Source organism: Nicotiana tabacum, chromosome 3, assembly GCF_000715075.1.
Source record: "Nicotiana tabacum cultivar K326 chromosome 3, ASM71507v2, whole genome shotgun sequence".
Lineage (NCBI taxonomy): Eukaryota > Viridiplantae > Streptophyta > Magnoliopsida > Solanales > Solanaceae > Nicotiana > Nicotiana tabacum.
In genome coordinates this window covers 108350976-108373570 of record NC_134082.1, presented here as the reverse complement: position 1 = coordinate 108373570, position 22595 = coordinate 108350976, and the positions used below count along the sequence as shown (strand labels likewise).

Sequence of the window (22595 nt, the reverse complement as noted above, 5' to 3'; positions counted from 1 at the left end):
AGTCCTCATATGTTTCTCATGATCCTCTCGACTCCGGGAGTACACCAGAATGTCGTCAATAAATGCAATGATGAACGAATCAAGATAGGGCTGGAATACACTGTGTATCAAATGCATAAATATTGCTGGGGTGTTGGTTAGCCCAAATGACATTACAAGGAACTCGTAATGACCATATCAAGTCCTGAAAGTAGTCTTTGGGATATCTGGCTCCCAAATCTTCAACTGATGATAACCTGAACGCAAGTCAATCTTGGAAAACACTCTGGCACCCTGTAACTAATCAAATATATCATCAATATGAGGCAAATGGGTACTTGTTCTTCACTGTGACTTAGTTCAACTGGCAATAATCGATGCACATACGCATAGAACCATCCTTTTTCTTCACAAATAAGACAGGAGCACCCCGAGGTGACACACTGGGCTGAATGAAGCCCTTATCAAGCAATTCTCGTAACTGTTCCTTCAACTCCTTCAACTCAGGAGGGGCCATATGATATGGAGGAATAGAGATGGGCTAAGTGCCCGGCAACAAATCAATACCAAAGTCAATATCTCTATCGAGCAGCATGACCAGAAGATCAGTTGGAAACACATCAGGGAAATCCCTCACTACTAGGACTGACTCAACTATAGGGGTATCAATACTGACATCTTTCACATAAGCTAGATACGCATCACACCCATTCTCAACCATTCGTTGAGCTTTAAGAAATGAAATAACCTTGCTGGGAGTGTAATCTAAGGTACCCCTCCACATTAATCATGGTAAACCTGGCATAGCCAGCATCACATCTTGGCGTGACGATCAAGAATAGCATAATGGGGCGACAACCAATCTATACCCAAGATAATATCAAAATATACCATACTGAGAAATTATAAATCGTCTTTGATCTTAAAACCACTAATAACAATCAAACACGACCGATACACATGGTCAACAATAATAGAATCTCCCACGGGTGTAGACACATGAACAGGAGAACTCATAGAATCACGGGCTACACCCAAATACGGGGCAAAATAAGATGACACATAGGAATAAGTGGAGTCTGTATCGAATAGAACTGATACATCTCTATGACAGACCCGAACAATACATGTAATGACATAATCGGAAGCAACTATCTCTATATGAGTAGGAAGAGCATAGTATATGGCCTGGCCTCCCCCTCTAAGGCGACCTCTACCTTCCCGACCTCCACCTCGAGCTGGCTGAGTAGGTGGAGTGGCAGCTGGTGCTATAATTATAGCCTGAGGATCTTTTGGAGCATGCTTTGGCTGAGAAGTCTGTGGAGGTGCACCCCTCCTACATCTGGGGCAATCCCTCACCATATGGCAAGTGTCACCACACTCAAAACAAGCTCTCGAAGGTGATGACTGCTATGGCTGACTCGGGCCAGATATGCTAGACTGACCGCTAAAAGCACCCCATGCAAGAGATACACTAGATACTAGAGGTGCATAATAAGGCTCCTGAGGCCTAGAAGGGGTTGGAACACCACTGGCGGCTAGAAGATCTGAATGAACGGGGCGACTCACATAGCCCCTACCATGTTGATATGCAGCTGGGGCACGAGCATCAGAATAATGGCCACTCTCGAGACCTCTTGGACTCTCTCTCCTTCCTCTCCCTAGAACGCATGCCCTCCACTCTCCTAGCAATACTCACAACTTGCTGATATGAGATATCCATCTCTAACTCCCGGACCATACTAGTCCTAATGCTGGGATGGAGTCCCTCAATAAAATGACAGACCCTCTCTCGAACCATAGAAACCAAGGCCGGTGCATGTCTAGCCAAGTCACTGAAACGAACTGCATACCCTGAGAAAGTCATAGCCCCCTGGCGCAACTGCTCAAACTCGGTGCGCCATGAATCTTTGAGGCTCTCAGGAACATACTCTCTCAAAAATACATCCGAGAACTAAGTCCATGTAAGTGAAGCTGCCTCAGCCGAACTGTCCAACTCATAAGCACACCACCACTGATAAGTTGCTCCTCTAAGTTGAAACGCTGTGAAAGAAACACCACTCGACTCTGCTATGACCATAGTGCGGAGGATACGGTAGCACTCCTCTAGAAATCCCTGAGAATCCGATGCTAGGCCACTGAAAGTATGAGGGTGGTACTTCTTGTACCTCTCGAGCCTACACTGCTCCTCTTTAGAAACTGCTGCCCTACCCTCGGGCTGAACTGGGGCTACAGGTGGCACCAGTATAACCTCTGGAATCTGATCAACCTGAATTCGCTGCTCTGGGGTGCAAGTGGCGAGAGTGTGTGCTCCTCCCCCGGCCTGAGATGTGGTTGGAGCAAGGGGAATCAATCCTGCCTGAGCTAAAGTACTGAACATTCTCAGGAACTATGCAAAGGTCTACTGAAGAGCTGGTGTAGTAGTAAAAGGTGTCTCATGTGCATGCGCTCTGACTGGAGCTACTGGTGGCTCCTCTTTAGCAGCTCTCTCGGGTGCTCTAGTTGTATCACGTGGGTGTCCTTGGCCTCTACCCCAACCCCAGCCTCTGGCGGCTATAGCAGGGGAGCTGGTGTCTGGTCATCTCTGGCTGCACGTGTCCTCACCATCTGTGAGAGAATAGAAGTCAACAATTTCGCACAAGAAGGAATCAAAAGAAGTGAAATTTTTCCTAATGGTTTCATAGCCTGCCGAAGAAGAGTACGGACGTCTTCGTACCGATCAGTGAGAATCTAATAAAACCGGCTTGTGACTCACGACACATATGAACCTAGAGCTCTGATACCAACTTGTCACTACCAAAATTCTCCCTCCGTAAATTTTTCATGATGGGCCCTAGTCTCTATGACTAGGTAAGCCTAACATTTTGCGGGAATGAAATGAAGAACATAAAAAAATTTACAACTAGCAGTAACAAATAACTTAAATAAAACATTTGAGATGTCGCTCGGCATATACAATAATCAACTCCTGAAAATATATACAACTCTCCCTAGACCTGGAACACTGTAAGTCAAAAGCTTCTAAGAATTTCTAGCTGTTCTATACATTAGTGTCTAAAGAAATAATGGAAGAATTAACATAAGGGGATAGAGGCGGACTCTGAGGTTTGCGGACGCGGGCAGATATACCTTGAAATCTCATGAACAGTAGCAACCGCATAACTAAACTCGAGGCTGGTAGGAGGTACCTGGATCTGCACACGAAAGGCGTGAGTACACCACAGTGGTACCCAGTAAGTGCCAAGCCTAACCTCGGTCGAGTAGTGACGAGGTCAGGTCAGGGCCCTACTGGTATATATATTAAGATGGAACAAAAGTATCACAGTAAAATAAAGACTGAAATTTAAATGGAAGGAAAATCACAGATAGGATAACAGTACATTACACAAAATAATAACAGAGGATCTCCCGAGATACCGTCTTGTAGTACCAAACATAAATGTGCAGGGGGGTCTCCTGTAATACCGTTCCGTAGTCCCAAAGTAAATATGTAGGGGATATCCCGGGATACCGTCCCATAGTCCCAAAGTAAATGTGCAGGAGGATCTCCCGAAATACCGTTCCATAGTCCCAAATTAAATGTGCAGCTCAAACAATAACAATAACAGTTACAACAAAGATCCTACTGTTTAGACTAAGTACAATTCAACAGAAAAGCAAAAAAATTCACTAGGCATGCTGCACAGAGTTAAGATAAGCATTTAAGACACGTAGACATGCTATTCTAAGCTAAACAGGATGAGTTCACATGCTAATAAAACTCAAATAAGAAGAAACATGTAATTACTCAGTAAAATCAGATTTTACAACAAATAGCCCATGTACGTACTCGTCACCTCACGTACACGTGCTCACATATCAAAATAGTACCAAATCCTAAGGGGGGTTCTCTCACACAAGGTTAGGCAAGCCATTTACCTCGAACCAAGCTCAATCAATCGATAACAATGCCTTTTTCACGAATATCCGACCCCAAATGGCCCAGATCTAGACAAAATCAATTACATATCATAAATATAACTACAAGAAACTAATCTAGCTAATGAAACCAAAGCTAAAGCAAGAAATTGGAAAATCGCCCTAAAAAGTCTCCGCAGGCCCACGTCTCGGAATTGGGTAAAAGTCACAAAATATGAACACCCATTCACTCACGAGTTCACTCGTAGAAAAGTTACTCAAATCCGATACCAAAATCTGGATCAAAACTCCAAAATTTGACCTAAGAACTTTTCTCAAAATTTTCCCAATTTTCCACTCCAAATCATTAATTTAATGATGAAATTAAAGACATAATCATTGGAATTAACCAAAACTAGGTAAGAATCACTTACCCCAAACACCTCCGTGAAAATCTCTCCAAAAATCTCCATATTCCGAGCTCTCAAGTCCAAATGGTGAAAAAATAACATAAACCCTCGATTTTGAACTTTTAAATCTGCACAGGTGCTCCCTTCTTCGCGAACACGGAAGGACCCTTGCGTTCGCGAAGCACAGACTCACTTTGGCCTAGAAATTCTTCATCACGAACGCAATTACCATGTCGTGAACGCGAAGACCACTCAACTCAACCCTACGCGAATGCGGAACCAACCTCGCGAACGCGTAGGCAAAAGGCTTGGGGACCCAGTGGACCAACCTCTTCTATGCAAACACGGGACACTCTTTGCGAACTCGTAGACATATGACCTCAGAGATTTACGAATGTGGGATCAACATCGCGATCGCGAAGCATAAAAATTCCACCTGCCCCAGATCCTCTTTGCGAACGCGAAACACCCAACGTGAAGAAGGAAACCAGCAACAGAAAAACACTAGAAAATCTACTATCTTCCAAAGTCCAATTCGTTAAGCATCTGAAACTCACCTGAGGCCTCCAGGATCTCAATCGAACATACCATCCAATCCTAAAGTACCATATGAACTAAGTCGAGCCCTCAAATCATATCAAACAACGGAAAAATCACGAATCACCCTCCAATTTAAACTTAAAGAACTTAAAACTTTAAATTTCCACAACCGATGCCGAAACCTATTAAACCACGTCCGATTGACCTCCAATTTTGTCCACGTCATATTGAACATTACGAACCTACTCAAACTTCCAGAATTAAAATCCGACCCCGATATCAAAAGTCCACTACCGGTCAAAATCTCCAAAAATTTAACTTTCGCCATTTCAAGCCTAAATCAATACATACCTCCAAAACATAATCCGGATACGCCCCTAGGTCCAAAATTACCCAGTGGAGCTAACAAAACCAACAAAACTCCATTCCGGAGTCGTTTTCACACATTTCCGACTACGGTCAAAATCCTAAGGCTTAAGCTTCTGTTTAGGGACTAAGTGTCTGAAAACACTCCAAAAGTCAAAACAAACCCTCCCAACAAGTCACATAAGCTGAAACAGATACGGGAAAAACAGTAAATGAGGGATCGGGGCTATAACTCTCAAAATAATCGGTTGGGTCGTTACAATGAATTATCAATCCATGAATTAATGCTAAAGGAACTAAAAGGCGAATGAATGTGATCCGAGTTACAGGCACAAAAGTGTCAAAATAATCAATATCTTTCATTTGAGTAAAACCTTTTGCCACCAAATGGGCTTTGTACTTATATAAAGTACCATCAGACTTCAACTCTTCCTCAAAACCCGTTTGCAGCAAATGGGTTTACATCCAAGAGGAATATCTGATAATGTCCATGTGTTATTTGGCATGATAGAATATTATTTTATCATCAATAGCTTCACACCAAAAAGTAGCATCATGTGAAGATATTGCTTCAGCATAACTTTCAGGATCTTTTTCTATCAAATAGACTTGAAAACAGGTCCAAAATCTCTTGTTTTGATTGATCTTGAATTGCGTCTTAGTTGACTTTCTTCCAATGATTCAACTACTTATCTTTTTAGAGGAGGTATAAAAAAATTGTATCTTGTGTTAGAGATCCTTCTTTCTTAGAAAAAAATATGCTAAAAAAGTTAGTTTGTACAAATTCAATAATTGTGTGAGGGCTTGAAGTTTCAAGATTTAAGAAGCTATAAGACTTACTGGTTAGAGAATAACCAATAAACACACAATCAATTCCTCTATAGCCAACCTTAGCCATATGTTGATCTGGTAATTTAACATGAGCCAAACAACCTCATACTTTAAAATAAATAATATTTGGCTTTCGATTCTTCCAAAGTTCATAAGGAGATACATCAAGTTTCTTGGAAGGAATTCAGTTTAAAATATGACAAGCTGAAAATAAAGCTTCAGTCTACAAATTTCCAGGCACACCAGATCAATAAACCATAGAATTAACTATTTCCTATTTTTACTTTTAGCTACACCATTTTGTTGTGGTATGTAGGACGTAGTCAATTGTTTCTCAATACCATCTCTTTTGCAACAATCAATAAAATTTGAACACAAATACTCTTCACCTTTATCATATGTTATTGATTTAATCTTCAAACTCAATTGTCACGACCCGGATTTTTCGCCCGCGGGAGTTGTGATGGCGCCTACTAATGTGAGCTAGGCAAGCCGATTGTTTGAACAAATTATCTTTTTACCCATTTTATATCCTTTAACAGTTATGAAGCAATAACGTGTAGACAACGGAATTTACAATAAGCAGAAGTAAAGCAATAAACTATCTGAATATGTATCCAATACAACTGTTTGCGCATCAACTACCCAGAACTGGTGTCACTGGTTCACAGACGGTCTAAGAGTACTACATACAAAGTCTGAAAGATAAAAGGTACATTGTTTCTTAAATAAGTAAATGAAACAGGATAAAGGGATAGAGGGAGACACCAGGGCCTGCGGACACCTGTAGGACTACCTTAGATCTCCGTGTGGATTGAAGGTAGCCACCCAAGCTACGGTCCAAAAGCTGCTGCTCCAGGATCTGCATACAGTGCAGAGTGTAGTATCAGTACAACCGACCCCATGTGCTAGTAAGTGCCTAGCCTAACCTAGGCGAAGTAGTGACGAGGATAGGAACATACTACCAAATAAACCTGTGCAATTTAACTATATACAGCGGAACGGAAGAACAATAATATACAGTCAAGTATGGGAGGGGAGACATTCTGTGGGGAACTATCAATTTAGAATAGAAAGACAACGGGTAATTAAAAGGAACAACATATCTCATATATCAATAAAGAAAGCAGGAATCAATAAGTGCACGGCATCACCCTTCGTGCTTTTACTCTCGTCCTCACCAAAGCAGTCAAGTAATGAAAATGTGCAGGGCATCACCCTTCGTGCTTTAACACTCTCTCACCAAAACAATGCACTGCATCACCCTTTGTGCTTTAACACTCTTCCTCACCCAAACAACAATCACAAACAATAGGGCAAGGGAATAAATGAAATTACAATAAGAATCCCGGCAAGGGAACAATATCAAAAGAAACATCAACATCCTTGCAAGGGAACAATATCAAAAGAAACATCAACACCCCGGCAAGGGAGATAATATTAAAAGGGAGGCCATGTAATAATTCATTTCTTTTTCTCACTTTTACTTCACAACTCACTTCACAACTTGAGCCAATGCTCTAAGAGGTTCAATTACCACTTATACTTTCACATTTCATTATACAATTTGAGCCAACACTCCTCAATGTTCAAATGTCACAATTTCTTCCACAAACATTGCCCAACAATAGAAATCATCACCAAAGCATGAATAATACAATGAAGTCATAATAATTACAATATAAGACTCACGGGCATGCTTGAGACTAACGTATAGATACTCGTCACCATGCCTATACGTCGTACTCAACAAATACCACATAGCAAATAGGACTTGACTCCTAATCCCTCAAGCTAAGGTTAGACCAAACACTTACCTCGATGCCACGAACACAATTCAAGTCTCTACTATTGCTTTACCTCTTGATTCCACCACCAATTCGCTCGTATCTAGCCACAAGTTACTTAATTACATCAATAAATGCTAAATGAATCAATTCTAATGCATGAAATAAGTTTTCTAAAGTTTGCCCAAAAAGTCAAAAATCACCCTGGGGCCCACATGGTCAAAACCCGAGGTTTGAACCAAAACCCGATTACCCATTCCCCCACGAACCCAAATATATAATTTGTTTTGAAATTGAGGTCCAAATCCCTAATTTTTGAAAAACCTAGGTTCTACCCAAAACACTCAATTTCCCCCATGAAAATCATTGATTTTTAGTTGAAATCATGTGAAAAGATGTTAAGGATTGAAGAAAACAAGTTAGAAATGACTTACAATCGAATTGGAAGAGAAGTTGTCTTTGAAAAATCGCCCAAGAGTGTTTTGGTTTTGAAAGAGTGTGAAAATGAAAGATTTTCGGCTAAGTTATAAAATTGCAGGTCGCAGATGTCGCAATTGCGCTCGCATTTGCGAAGTCGCTTTTGCGAACAATATGTCACATTTGCGACGACTGGCCAAAAGGGGAAACATCGCATTTGCGATAAGTTCCTCGCATTTGCGATGTAGGCTGGCCTGGGCTATTTTCGCATTTGCGACATAGCCTTCGCATTTGCAAACTTGCATTTGCCAGCCAGGCTTCGCAAATGCGGAGCCTGCAGGCCTGCAATAGAGCAGCTGGAACCTGCAATTTCCCAAGTCCGAAATCCACCATGTGGCCTATCCAAAACTCACCCTAGCCCTCGGGGCTCCAAACTAAACATGAACACCAACCTAAAAACATCATACGGACTCGCTCGTGCATTAAAAACACAAAAATAACATCAACAACTATGAATTTAGCATCAAAATCATGAAATTTCTTAAGAACTTCAAATTTTCCAATTTTCTCAAATACGAACCGATTCATATCATTTCAAGCCCGTTTCTTACCAAATTTCACAGACTCATCTTAAATCATATATAAGACATGTACCGAGCTCCGGAACCAAAATACCGTCCCGATACCATCAAGTTTTAAACACATTTCATTTCTAAAAACTCATAAATACTCCAAAAAACAATTTTCTATAAAAATTCATTTCTCGGGCTTGGGACCTCGGAATTCGATTCCGGGCATATGCCCAAGTCCCATATTTTTCCACGAACCCTTCGGCACCCTCAAATCATGGGTCCGGGTCCATTAACCCAAAATGTTGATCGAAGTCAACTTAAATTCATTTATAGGCAAAATTCATCATTTTTACAAGTTTTTCACATATTGGCTTTCCGACTACGCGCCCGGACTACGCACGCAAATCAAGGTGATGCAGAAAGAGGTTTTTAAGGCCTCGAAACATAGAATTTTTTTTCTAAAACAAGTGATGACCTTTTGGGTCATCACATTCTCCACCTCTAAAACAACCGTTCTTCCTCGAACGGACATAAGAATGAAATACCTGAGTCGGGGAAAAGATGGGGATAACAGCTCTGCATATCGGACTCGGACTCCCAGGTCGATGCCTCAGTAGGCTGACCCTTCCACTAAACACGAGCAGAAGGAAAACTCTTCGATCTCAATTGACGAACATGCCGGTCAAGAATAGCTACCGGCTCCTCCTCATAAGATAAGTCCTTGTCCAACTGGACAATGCTGAATTCTAACACATGAGATGGATCGCCGTGATACTTTCAAAGCATGGACACATGAAACACTGGATGCACGGATGATAAGCTCGGTGGCAATGCAAGTCTGTAAGCCACTTCTCCCACTCGATCAAGAATCTCAAACGGGCCAATGAACCGAGGGCTAAGCTTGCCCTTCTTCCCAAATATTATCATGCCCTTCATAGGCGACACTCGAAGAAATACATGCTCACCGACCATGAAAGCCAAATCACGAGCCTTACGGTCAGCATAACTCTTTTGCCTGGACTGAGCTGTGCGAAGCCTATCCTGAATAATCCTGACCTTGTCCAAGGCATCTTGAACCAGATCCGTACCCAACAACCGAGCCTCCCCCGGCTCGAACCATCCAACCGGCGACCGACACTGCCTACCATACAAAGCCTCATAAGGAGCCATCTGGATACTCGACTGGTAGTTGTTGTTGTAGGCAAACTCTGCTAAAGGCAAAATTTGATCCCACGAGCCTCCAAAGTCAATGGCACAAGCTCGGAGCATATCCTCCAAAATCTGAATAGCCCGCTCGGACTGCCTGTCCGTTTGAGGATGAAACGTTGCGCTTAACTCAACCTGTGTGCCCAACTCTTGCTGAACTGATGTCTAGAAATGTGAGGTAAACTGCGTACCTCAATCCAAAATGATAGACACGGGCACACCATGAAGGCGAACAATCTCCCAGATATAGATCTCAGCTAACCTCTCGAAAGAATATGAGACTACCATAGGAATGAAATGTGCTGACTTGGTCAGCCTATCAACAATAACCCACACTGCATCGAACTTCCTCTGAGTCAGTGGGAGTCCAACAACAAAGTCCATAGTGATACGCTCCCACTTCTACTCAAAAATATCAATCTTCTAGAACAAACCACCGGGCCTCTAATGCTCGTACTTAACCTGCTGACAGTTCAAACACTGAGCCACATATGCAACAATGTCCTTCTTCATTCTCCTCCACCAATAATGATGCCGCAAATCCTGGTACATCTTAGCGGTGCCTGGATGAATGGAGTACCGGGAACTATGGGCCTCCTCTAAAATCAACTCTCGAAGTCTATCCACATTAGGCACACAAACTCGACCCTGCAATCTCAATACTCTATCATCTCCTAAGGTAACCTACTTGGCACCTCAGTGCTGCACCATGTCTCTAAGGACACACAAATGAGGATCATCATACTGCCGATCTCGGATACGCTCCAGTAAAGAAGAACGAGTGACTGTGGAAGCTAACACACGCTTGGGCTCAGAAACATCCAATCTCACGAACTGATTAGCCAAAGCCTGAACATCCAAAGCAAGCGATCTCTCACTAACCGGAATATAAGCAAGACTGCCCATACTGGCTGACTTCCTACTCAAAGCATTGGTCACCACATTGGTCTTTCCCGGATGATATAAGATGGTGATATCATAGTCCTTTAATAGCTCCAACCACCTTCTCTGCCTCAAATTTAGCTCCTTCTGCTTGAACAAATACTGCAGATTCTTGTGATCCGTGAACACCTCACATACTACGCCATACAGATAATGCCTCCAAATCTTCAATGCGTGAACAATGGCTGCTAACTCCAAATCATGAACCGGATAGTTCTTCTAATGAATCTTCAACTGCCACGAAGCATAGGCAATGACCTTGCCATCCTGCATCAATACTGCACCAAGTCCAATACGAGATGCATCACAATAAACTATATAAGGCCCTGAACCTGTGGGCAAAACCAACACCGATGCCGTAGTCAGAGCTGTCTTGAGCTTCTGAAAGCTCGCTTCACACTTGTTCGACCACCTGAACTGGGAACCCTTCTGGGTCAACCTGGTCATAGGGGCTGCAATAGACGAAGACCCCTCCACAAACCGACGATAGTAGCCTGCCAAACCCAAGAAACTCCCGATCTTTGTAGCTGATACGGGTCTAGGCCAGTTCTTGACTGTCTCAATCTTTTTCAGATCAACCTGAATACCCTCTACCGATACAACATGACCCAGAAATGCAACTGAACTCAACCAGAACTCGCACTTCAAAAACTTGGCATACAGCTAATTATCCCTCAAAGTCTGAAGAACCACTCTAAGATGTTGCTCATGCTCCTCCCGGCTATGGGAATAGATCAAAATATCATCAATGAAGACTATCACGAACAAATCCAAGTAAGGCCTGAACACCCGGTTCATCAAATCCATAAAAGCTGCTGGGGAATTTGTCAATCCGAATGACATCACCAGGAACTCATAATGCCCGTACCGAGTGCGAAAAGCTATCTTAGGGACATCGGATGCCCTAATCCTCAACTGATGGTAGCCAGATCTCAAGTCAATCTTCGAAAATACCTTGGTACCCTGAAGCTGATCAAAAAAATCATCAATCCTCGGCAATGGATACTTATTCTTGATTGTAACTTTGTTCAACTATCGGTAATCAATACACATTCTCATCGATCCATCCTTCTTCTTAACAAACAACACCGGCGCACCCTAAGGCGAGACACTAGGTCTAATGAAACCTTTTTCGAGCAAATCTTGCAACTGCTCCTTCAACTCTTTCAACTCAGGCGGGGCCATACGATACGACGGAATAGAAATGGGCTGAGTGCCTAGAGCCAAATCAATACAGAAGTCAATATCCTTGTCGGGTGGCATACCCAGTAGGTCTGAAGAAAATACCTTAGGGAACTCACGAACAATAGGCATAGAATTAATAGAAGGAACCTCGGCACTAGAATTACAAACATAGGCCAGATAGGCCAAATACCCCTTCTCAACCATACGCCGAGCCTTTATATAAGAGATAACACTACGAGTAGAATGACCAGGAGTCCCTCTCCACTCTAAACGAGGTAAACCCAGCAAGACTAAGGTCACAGTCTTGGCATGACAGTCCAAGATAGCGTGGTAAGGTGATAACCAGTCCATCCTCAATATGACATCGAAATCAACTATGTCTAGAAGAAGCAAATCTACACGAGTCTCAAGACCTCCAATCACAACTACACACGAATGATGGACTCGATCTACCACAGTAGAATCACCCATCGGTGTAGACACATAAACATGAGCACTCAAAGAATCACTAGGCATGACCAGATACGGTGCAAAATAAGATGACACATAGGAGTATGTAGATCCTGGATCAAATAAAACTGAAGCATCTCTGCTACAACCTGTGATAACTGCATCGGAAGCCTCAGCATCGGGCCTGGCTGGAAGAGCATAACATCGGGGTTGGGCCCCACCACCCTAAACTACATCTCTGGGACAGCCTGCTTCTAGCTGGCCTCCACCTCTAGCGGCCTGAGCTCCACCTCTAATACCTCTACCCCACCTCTAGCTAGCTGGGCGAGCGGTGGAACACTTGGTACCTGAACTATGGCACGGGAACCCTGATGCTGAGAGCTGCTCGATGCTCAAGGGCAAAACCTAGGAATATAGCCCATATCACCACAAGTGTAACAAGCCCTCGGCTACTGAAACTGCTGACCCTGACAACCTGAATGACCACCCCAAAAACTCTGGAGCAACGATGCACTGATAGGAGCTGGTGGTGTACTGTAGGACTGCTGATCAGAATACTGCATATAAGAACTACGATCACCTGAAGCACCGTGAGAAACCTGAAGTGCTGACTGAAAAGGCCTAGGAGGATGTCCCCTACCATACGAATCCCTGCCTCCAGATGAAGTACCACTGAATTGGCCTGAATGACGAGGCCTCTTGTCAGACCCCTGACCACCTCCCTGCAACAGAACCATCTCCACTCTCCTGGCCACATTGGCCGCCTCCTGAAAAGAAATCTCACTCCATATCTCCTTAGCCATCTAAAGTCGAATCGGTTGAATAAGTCCCTCAATGAACCTCCTCACCCTCTCTCTCTCAGTGGGGAGTATGATAAGAGCATGACGAGCCAAGTCAATAAATCTGGTCTCGTACTAAGTAACAGTCATAGAACCCTGCTAGAAATGCTCAAACTGCCTATCTCTCTCTTAGTGATGGGGAGAAACGTCTCCATAAATAGCTGAGTAAACTGCTCCCAAGTCAAAGCTGGTGATCCGGCTGGTCTAGCCAAACAATAGTCCCTCCACCAAGTCTTGGCGGATCCAGATAAGCGAAAACTAGCAAAATCAACCCCATTGGTATCCACTATCCCCATGTTCCTGAGAACCTCATGACAACTGTCTAGATAATCCTGGGGATCCTCAGAACATGCACCGCTGAAAGTAGTAGTGAAGAGCTTGGTGAACCTGTACAATCTCCATAAAGCATCGGCAGACATAGCTGCTCCATCATCGTTCTGAGCTACCACACCCGGCTGAACTGCTCTAACTGGCTGGACTGTTGGAGTCTAAAACTGAGGAGCCATCGGCTTCGGAGTGCGGGTAGCAGGAGTTTGGGCTCCTCCTCCAGCCTGAGAGACGACTGGTGCTAGAAGAAGTAAGCATGTCCGGGTGACACTCTCCATAAGGCCCACTAGACGGACCAGAGCATCTTGGAGTATTGGGGTAGCAATAAATCCCTCTATGACCTGAGCTAGGCCCACCAAAACTGTCTGGGCCGGAACCTCATCATCAAAGTCAACCTGAGGCTCCGCCGCTAGTGCTGCTGCTCTGGGCTAAGCTCTGCCTCTTCCTCGGCCTGTAGCACAGCCTCGGCCTCGCCCTCTGCCCCTCGTGGGAGCTACTGCTGGGGGCTCGGGTTGCTGGTCAATGGATAAGGAAGCGCGTGTTCTCGCCATCTTTGAAAGAACAAAGTAGAAATTCAATTAGCATTGAGAAACCAAACTGCACGACAGGAAAGAATAAATGCGAAGTTTTTCCTAGCTCTGTAGCCTCTTGGGGATAAATACAGACGTCTCTGTATCGATCCCTCAGACTCTACTAAGCTTGTCTGTAAACTGTGAGACCCATGTAACCTAGAGCTCTGATACAAACTTGTCACGACCCAGATTTCCCACCTGCGGGAGTCGTGATGGCGCCTACTAATATGAGCTAGGCAAGCCGATTATTTGAACAAATTACCTTTTTAGCCCATTTTATATCCTTTAACAGTTATGAAGCAATAACGTGTAGACAACGGAATTTAACACGAGCGGAAGAAAGAAGTAATAAGCTATCTGAACATGAATATCTAATACAACTGTTTGAGTCTCGACTACCCAGAACTGGTGTCACGGTTTCACAGACGGTCTAAGAATACTACAAATAAAGAGTCTGAAAGGAATAAATACAACATTGTCTCTAGAAATGCAAGAAAGAAACAGAAATAGTAGATAGAAGGAGACGCCAAGGCCTGCAGACGCCTGTAAGACTACCTAGGGTCGCCTGATGATCAAGATAGCCACCCAATCTACAGTCCAAAAGTTGTTGCTCCGGGATCTGCACACAGTGTAGAGTGTAGTATCAGCACAACCGACCCCATGTGCTAGTAAGTGCCTAGCCTAACCTCGGCGAAGTAGTGACGAGGCTAGGACCAGACTACCAAATAAACCTATGCAATTTAACTATATACAGCGGAACGGAAGAACAGTAATATACTGTCAAGTATAGGAAGGGAGACATGCTGCGGGGAACTATCAATTTAGAATAGAAAGACAATGGGTAATTAAAAGGAACCACATATCTCAGATATCAATAAAGAAATCAGGAATCAATAAGTGTACGGCATCACCCTTCGTGCTTTTACTCTCGTCCTCACCAAAGCAGTCAAGTAATGAAAATGTGCACGGCATCACCCTTCATGTATTTACTCTAGCCCTCACCATATAATCAATATAATCGGCACGGAATTGTACATCGTGTGGCACGACATTACCCTTCATTCTTTACACTCTTCCTCACAAATCATACACGGCATCACCCTTCGTTCTTTAACACTCTCTCACCAAAACAATGCACGATATCACCCTTCGTGCTTTAACACTCTTCCTCATCCAAACAACAATCACAAACAATAGGGCAAGGGAATAAATGAAATTACAATAAGAATCTCGGCAAGGGAACAATATCAAAAGAAACATCAACATCCCGGCAAGGGAGATAACATTAAAAGCAACAATATCCCGGCAAGGGAAGCCACGTAATAATTCTCTTCTTTTTCTCACTTTTACTTCACAACTCACTTCACAACTCGAGCCAATTCTCTAAAAGGTTCAATTACTACTTATACTTTCACATTTCATTATACAACTTGAGCCAACGCTCCTCAATGTTTAAATGTCACAATTTCTTCCACAAACTTTGCTTAACAATAGAAATCATCACCAAAACATGAATAATACAACGAAGTCATAATAATCACAATATAAGACTCACGGGCATGTTTGACACCAACGTATAGATACGCGTCACCATGCCTACATGTCGTACTCAACAAATACCACATAGCAAATAGGACTCGACTCCTAATCCCTCAAGCTAAAGTTAGACCAAACACTTACCTCGATGCCACGAACACAATTCAAGTCTCTACTATCGTTTTACCTCTTGATTCCACCACCAATTTGCTCGTATCTAGCCACAATTTACTTAATTACATTAATAAATGCTAAATTAATCAATTCTAATGCATGAAAATAAGTTTTCCAAAGTTTTTTCAAAAAGTCAAGAATCGCCCCCAGGCCCACATAGTCAAAACCTGAGGTTCGAACCAAAACCCGATACCATTCCTCCACAAACCCAAATATATAATTTGTTTTGAAATCGGACCCCAAATCGAGGTCCAAATCCCCAATTTTTAAAAAACCTAGGTTCTATCCAAAACACCCAATTTTCCCCATGAAAATCATTGATTTTGAGTTGAAATCATGTAAAAAGATGTTAAAGATTGAAGAAAACTAGTTAGAAATGACTTACAATCGATTTGGAAGAGAAGTTGTCTTTGAAAAATCGCCCAAGAGTGTTTTGGTTTAGAAAGAGTGTGAAAATGAAAGATTTTCGGCTAAGTTATAAAATTGCAGGTCGCAGATGTAGCAATTGCGCTCGCATTTGCGAAGTCGCATTTGCGAACAATATGTCGCATTTGCACGACTGGCCAAAAGGGGAAACATCGCATTTGCGATAAGTTCCTCGCATTTGCGAGGTAGGCTAGCATGGGCTATTTTCGCATTTGCGACATAGCCTTCGCATTTGCAAACTCGCATTTGCGAGTCAGGCTTCGCAAATGCGAAGCCTGCAAGCCTGCAATAGAGCAGCTGGAACCTGCAATTTTCCAAGTCCAAAATCTACTCTGTGGCCTATCCAAAACTCATCCAAGCCCTCGGGGCTCCAAACTAAACATGCAAACCAACCTAAAAACATCATACGGATTTGCTCGTGCATTCAAATCACTAAAATAACATCAACAACTATGAATTTAGCATCAAAATCATGAAATTTCTTAAGAACTTCAAATTTTCCAATTTTCTCAAATACGGTCCGATTCATATCATTTCAAGCCCGTTTCTTACCAAATTTCACACTCATCTTAAATCATATATAAGACCTGTACCGGGCTCCGGAACTAAAATACGGGCCCGATACCATCAAGTTTAAACATATTTCATTTCTAAAAACTCATAAATACTCCAGAAAAGAATTTTTTATAAAAATTTATTTCTCGGGCTTGGTACCTCGGAATTTGATTCCGGGCATATGCCCAAGTCCCATATTTTTCTACAGACCCTTCGGAACCGTCAAAACACGGGTCCGGGTCCGTTTACCCAAAATATTAAACGAAGTCAACTTAAATCTATTTTATAGGCAAAATTCATCATTTTCACAAACTTTTCACATATTGGCTTTTCGGCTACGCGCTTGGACTGCGCACGCAAATTGAGGTGATGCAGAAAGAGGTTTTTAAGGCATCTGAACATAGAATTTGTTTTCTAAAACAAGTGATGACCTTTTGGGTCATCACATCAATTTATTCTCAACTTTTGCTTTATATTTTTTGAAAGTCTCAAAATCCTACTCTTTTGTTCTTAATGGAAAGACATATGTATGTCTTGAATAATCATCACTAAAAGTAATAAAATATCTCTTTTCATTACAAACAATCCATCTCACAAATACTAGTGTGAATTAATTCCAAAAGTGTGTAGTTTCTTTCAACTGTCTTAAAAGGCTTTTTTGTTATCTTGCACTTACTACAAGTAAGACGCTTAGCAGTATGATCCTTTCCAAAAATTTTAATTAATCCTTGATTCACCGCAAGTTGAATGGATCTAAAATTCATGTGACCTAAACGTTCATGCCATAAATCCAGAGACTCCACAATATAAGCAGAAATATTTTCATTATCAATATTGAGTTTCAATATGACATTCATAGCATAGCCTTTTCCCACAAATATGCCATTCTTAGATAAAATAAATTTATCTGATTCAAAAATCATTTTAAGCCCATGCTTCGAAAGAAGTGTACCTGACACCAAGTTCTTCTGAATATCAGGAACATACAATATGTCTTTCAACGTGACCATCTTTTTGGAAGTAAACTTCAACTACAGTTCCTTTTCCAACAACTTTAGCAGAGGATTTCCCATATACATGACTTTATTGTCCCCTACTAATTCATAGGTCTTAAAAGTATTTCGATCACCTGATATGTGGCGAGTTGCATCGATGTCTATCCACCATTTGCCTTGATTTTCAGCTACAAATGCTTTTGTGACCATCGTCACAAGTTCATCATTTCTATTAATTACTTTTCCTTTCTTTTTTTCAGCTTTAAGATTTTTACAATCACGAGCATGGTGACCAACTTTATGACAACAACACTCACTTGACTTAGAATTAGCATTATTACGCTTGAAATTTTTACTTTTCTTTACCTTTGTAAATTTCTTGTTATCTGGTTCCCTTTTGGTTGATTTCTCTTCAACCACATCAGTTTTCATGACAGGTTTTTTGAAAATATCATTGTCACAATTTCTAATCTCTTGTTCAATTTGTAAATGTTGCAACAATTATTCAAGAGTCAAATCTTCCTTCTTATGTAAGAGTTTGTTTCTGCACTCTTTCTATGACAGAGGAAGTTTTGAAATAAGAGCACCAGAAATAACAATTTTATTAGCTATAAACTGGAATTCTGCAATTGATCAATGATTGACTTGTTATCAATCATCTTGAATTCCATATAATTTGAAACAAGAAACTTCTTTGAGCTCGCCTCTTCTGCCAAATAAATAGCTTGAAGAGTATCCCATAGTTCTTTGGCAAATTTTCACTAAGCAGAATATTTGTCATAATATTTGTTGGTCATTGCTCCAAGAATATAATTCTTACATAAATATTCATCATCTTGCCACTTAGCAATTTGATTCTCCAATCAAAGTAGCCTCATTAGTTGCTACCTCAGAATTAGAAGCATTGAGACAAGGTTGTTCAAAAAAGATATGTTAACTTCAAACACCGTGAAAAGAATTTCATCTTTCCATGCCATCTAAAAAAGTCTTTGCCATCAAATATTTTAGAATTTGGATTTGGCAAAGATGAAATACCACTCAAAATTAATGTAGTAGCCATAGAGATAGCTATCTTCAAATTGTTAGAACAAGGATAACAACAATATTAGAAAACAAAAATAAACTTGCTTGGCTTAAAGGTACATAGAGAAAACGTTTCTTGAAGATAGTTGGAGTCTCTTCCACGATCAAACAGAACAATAAATGACAACTCTATCTTCGGAATTCAACTAAGCCATACAACAAGTAGCATTTAAGAATGTTGTTCTTCTATTCTTGAATCTATGATTTCACCATTTGATCAGTGTCCCTTATAATATTTTAAGGGAAAAGTAGTTTGTGAATTGCTTGTATATTTTCACAGAAAATCAGTCCTATTTATAGGCTAAAGACTCTTGAAGACAAGTTTTTTTCATTTAATAAAGATCATGGATTTGGAAGATCGAGATGTTTTTGTAAAACAATAATAATAATAATAATAATAATAATAATAATAATAATAATAATAATAATAATAATAATAATAATAATAATAATAAATCAAGATAACGAATCACATTCATTCACTTTGGAAAATAAAGAGCCTTCTTATCAAATACATTATTTCCAATTTATCGAAACACTGATTCTAACAATAAGGATAAAAAGGAATATGAACTGCTTTAATTTGCTGTGGGAGACGCATGTATGTTAACCAGGATTAGCAAATCTTTGATGGCGGTGGACGGAAAGGGAGACACACATTGAACGGGCAACACACATTCAGACACACATCTCATCCAAAACCCTTGACACACATTCTGTATGTATCTTCACTGCCCAAAATTGTTCTTATTCCATTGTGAACTAGTGCACCTATTCAGATACGTTGTTAGTCTGTTTTATGCGAATGAAAAAAACCTTCCATTGATCACTTCATGTCCATGCTCCGACCCACAAGTTCTACTTACTGGGATGCCTCTGATTGCTGAAGTTTTAGCTTTTCGACATGCTATGGAGATGGGGGCTTGGATAACAGTTAAATACTCCATTAATGATGCAAATTAACTTTTCTCTGAGACAACCTATTTAATCCGAAAGTTGAACAATGGTCAAATAGATTGCTGGGAAGTTCAACGTTGGCCTGTGTTAATGTCTATTCATATATTTGTATTTTCTTTTGTGCATATAGATTTGCAAGATTAAAAAGGGAACCTGCTTTTGGGAAACGAATCGCCAGTGGACTGAGGGGCCAAAAGACAGATGCCTTCTTAGCTTAAAGTGAAATAGAATTAATTTGCACCCTTAGCTTTATTCTCTTCGAAACTTATCAGAATCATATTCTTTATTTTTTCCTTTTAAGTTTTGGAAATGCGATTCATTATTCGACTCTTTCAATGAATATTAGGCTATTAGGAAATTGCAGATAAATAATTAAGTGCATTCTCTGCACTAGTAGTTGTGATTGTAGAGCAACAATGGGTATGTCAATATCCAAGTTTGTAAAAATGCTATTTGCAAAGAAAGAAATGAGAATATTAATGGTGGGACTCGATGCAGCTGGTAAAACAACCATCTTGTACAAATTAAAACTTGGGGAGATTGTCACTACCATTCCTACAATTGGTATTTGCTATCTCGACTCTTTATGCGTTTGAATGTCTTTACGTTCAATTACCAACAAAAAGAACAGAAAATATATCCCAAAAAAAAACTTTCCTAACTGATTTTTTTTTGTCCTTATTAACTTATCATGTGCATTGAAATTGACTTGCAAAAAGTTAATCTCCATATTAAATTTGATATGATAACCATAGACTGAGTGTTGCAATACGGTTAAATTGCACTAATAATATAAAAATTCTATATATTGTTAGCGTACAGAGTACAACTTAATCTCTTGGTATATTAATCCCTAGGATTTAACGTGGAGACAGTGGAATACAAGAATTCGAGCTTCACTGTATGGGATGTGGGTGGACAAGATAAGGTATTTAACATGTTAACACTCGAAAAATCCGAATCAAAGCTAATTACTTGGTTAATTGAGTTATCTAATTTTTTACTTTGTTCTACTAATTTTACAGATCCGGCCTCTATGGAGGCACTACTTTCAGAATACTCAAGGTCTAATATTTGTAGTAGATAGTAATGATCGAGATAGAATTACAGAAGCTAGAGATGAGCTCCATCGCATGCTTAATGAGGTAATATTACAACTGATATAAAAGTTAAAAGTATTAATTGACTTTAACCGAAATTAATTATGGTTTAAGCAGGAAGAATTACGAGGCGCTACTATTCTTGTGTTTGCCAATAAACAAGACCTTCCAAATGCTATGAGTGTTGCAGAAATTACTGATAAACTTGGTTCATATTATACAGCCTTAAAAAGATATTTCATAGCCTTAACTACCTTTTATATTTCTCTCAAATGTTTCACTTAATTAACGCTTCACCAATTAGAGCACTAAAGATGAAACTGGAAAAAAAAAAAAGTAATATAAATGCTTCTAGTTTTTTTTTTCAATGTCAAATATTTTAAAAACAGTTTCCAACTAAAATAGCTGAGGAATTTGCCTGTGTGTTGTCTCTGTCTTTTCGGTACATCCAGAGTGCTAGTGCAACATCTGGACAGGGGCTTTATGAAGGTCTTGATTGGTTATCAAATAATTTTTCTCGCAAGGCAAGAACATTTTGGCCTTTTAGTAATCTCTTCTCTTTCATCTTTTTCAACCAAAAATAAAAAAATTATTTACTAACTGTAATTTTACTTGGTTAATAAATCATCATTGCAGGCATAAATTCAAAGCTACATCCAACGCAAGAAGTTCCAAGTCTTTAAATAAAAACGCGTCTGTTGAAATTAATATGCTATGGCTATACATTCTGTTGCAAGACTTTTCATATTTTCTTTTACCTATAGTGATTAATGACCATACTTTTGCTTGCTTATTTTTACTTTCTGTTTGTAGAATAATGTGGGGCAGGGGCGACTGTATGTTGCGTTTGAGCGTTTTTTTACTTGTGGTTGAAATTTTTCTTTATTATATCTAATTTTGTCGCAAAAGATTTTTACAAAAGAATATAAATTCACAAATGGGTGTACTACTAGCATATAAATGTGAGAAACTACTAGCATACCTGTATCACGCATGAAAATGGATGAGGTATCATCCAATGATATATATTGATTGGTTGGGTCTTTTAATTTGTAATTTAAGAACTCCTACCTGAATCCTTAAAAAGCATTAATCAAGTAAGCCCCATGCATCAGTGGCGGAGGCAGGATCTCCACGAAAGGGGTTCAAAATTTTTTTTTTTGTATCTAGCAGGAATTGAACTTATGACCTTATGTAGATTTTGAACCCCCTTGACAACTAAAATACACTTTTGGATTGTGTTAAGTGAGTTCAAAACTTAATATATCGAGGTAAAAAATAGATTTTGTCTTATATATACATTGTATTTTTTCGGCGAATGGGGTTCAGGTGAACCCCTTGCGCCCCTAAATCCGCCCCTGCCACACATATCATGACACAAAGCTCTATTTGATTGTTTTTTCCCCCATTAAACATATTGCTTAAGTTAGTCTAGTTCTTTCTTTCTCT

At 40.5% G+C, this 22595-nt stretch overlaps 1 protein-coding gene across 3 annotated transcripts; it reads left to right on the top strand.

Moving 5' to 3' along the window:
* The first annotated feature begins 20365 nt into the window (after window positions 1–20365).
* On the top strand, window positions 20366–22041 carry LOC107793752 (ADP-ribosylation factor). Of its 3 annotated transcripts, XM_016616175.2 has the most exons (5): window positions 20366–20610; window positions 20904–20974; window positions 21072–21191; window positions 21599–21670; window positions 21783–22041. In XM_016616175.2, exons 1-5 carry the CDS (start codon window positions 20463–20465, stop codon window positions 21786–21788), a joined length of 417 nt encoding a protein of 138 aa, XP_016471661.1. In that variant the 5' UTR covers window positions 20366–20462; the 3' UTR covers window positions 21789–22041. The 3 variants fall into 3 exon arrangements, with proteins under 3 accessions (XP_016471661.1, XP_075105873.1, XP_075105871.1); XM_075249772.1 differs by lacking the exon at window positions 21599–21670; XM_075249770.1 differs by lacking the exons at window positions 21599–21670; window positions 21783–22041 and adding an exon at window positions 21264–21564.
* The last annotated feature ends 554 nt before the right edge of the window (window positions 22042–22595 follow it).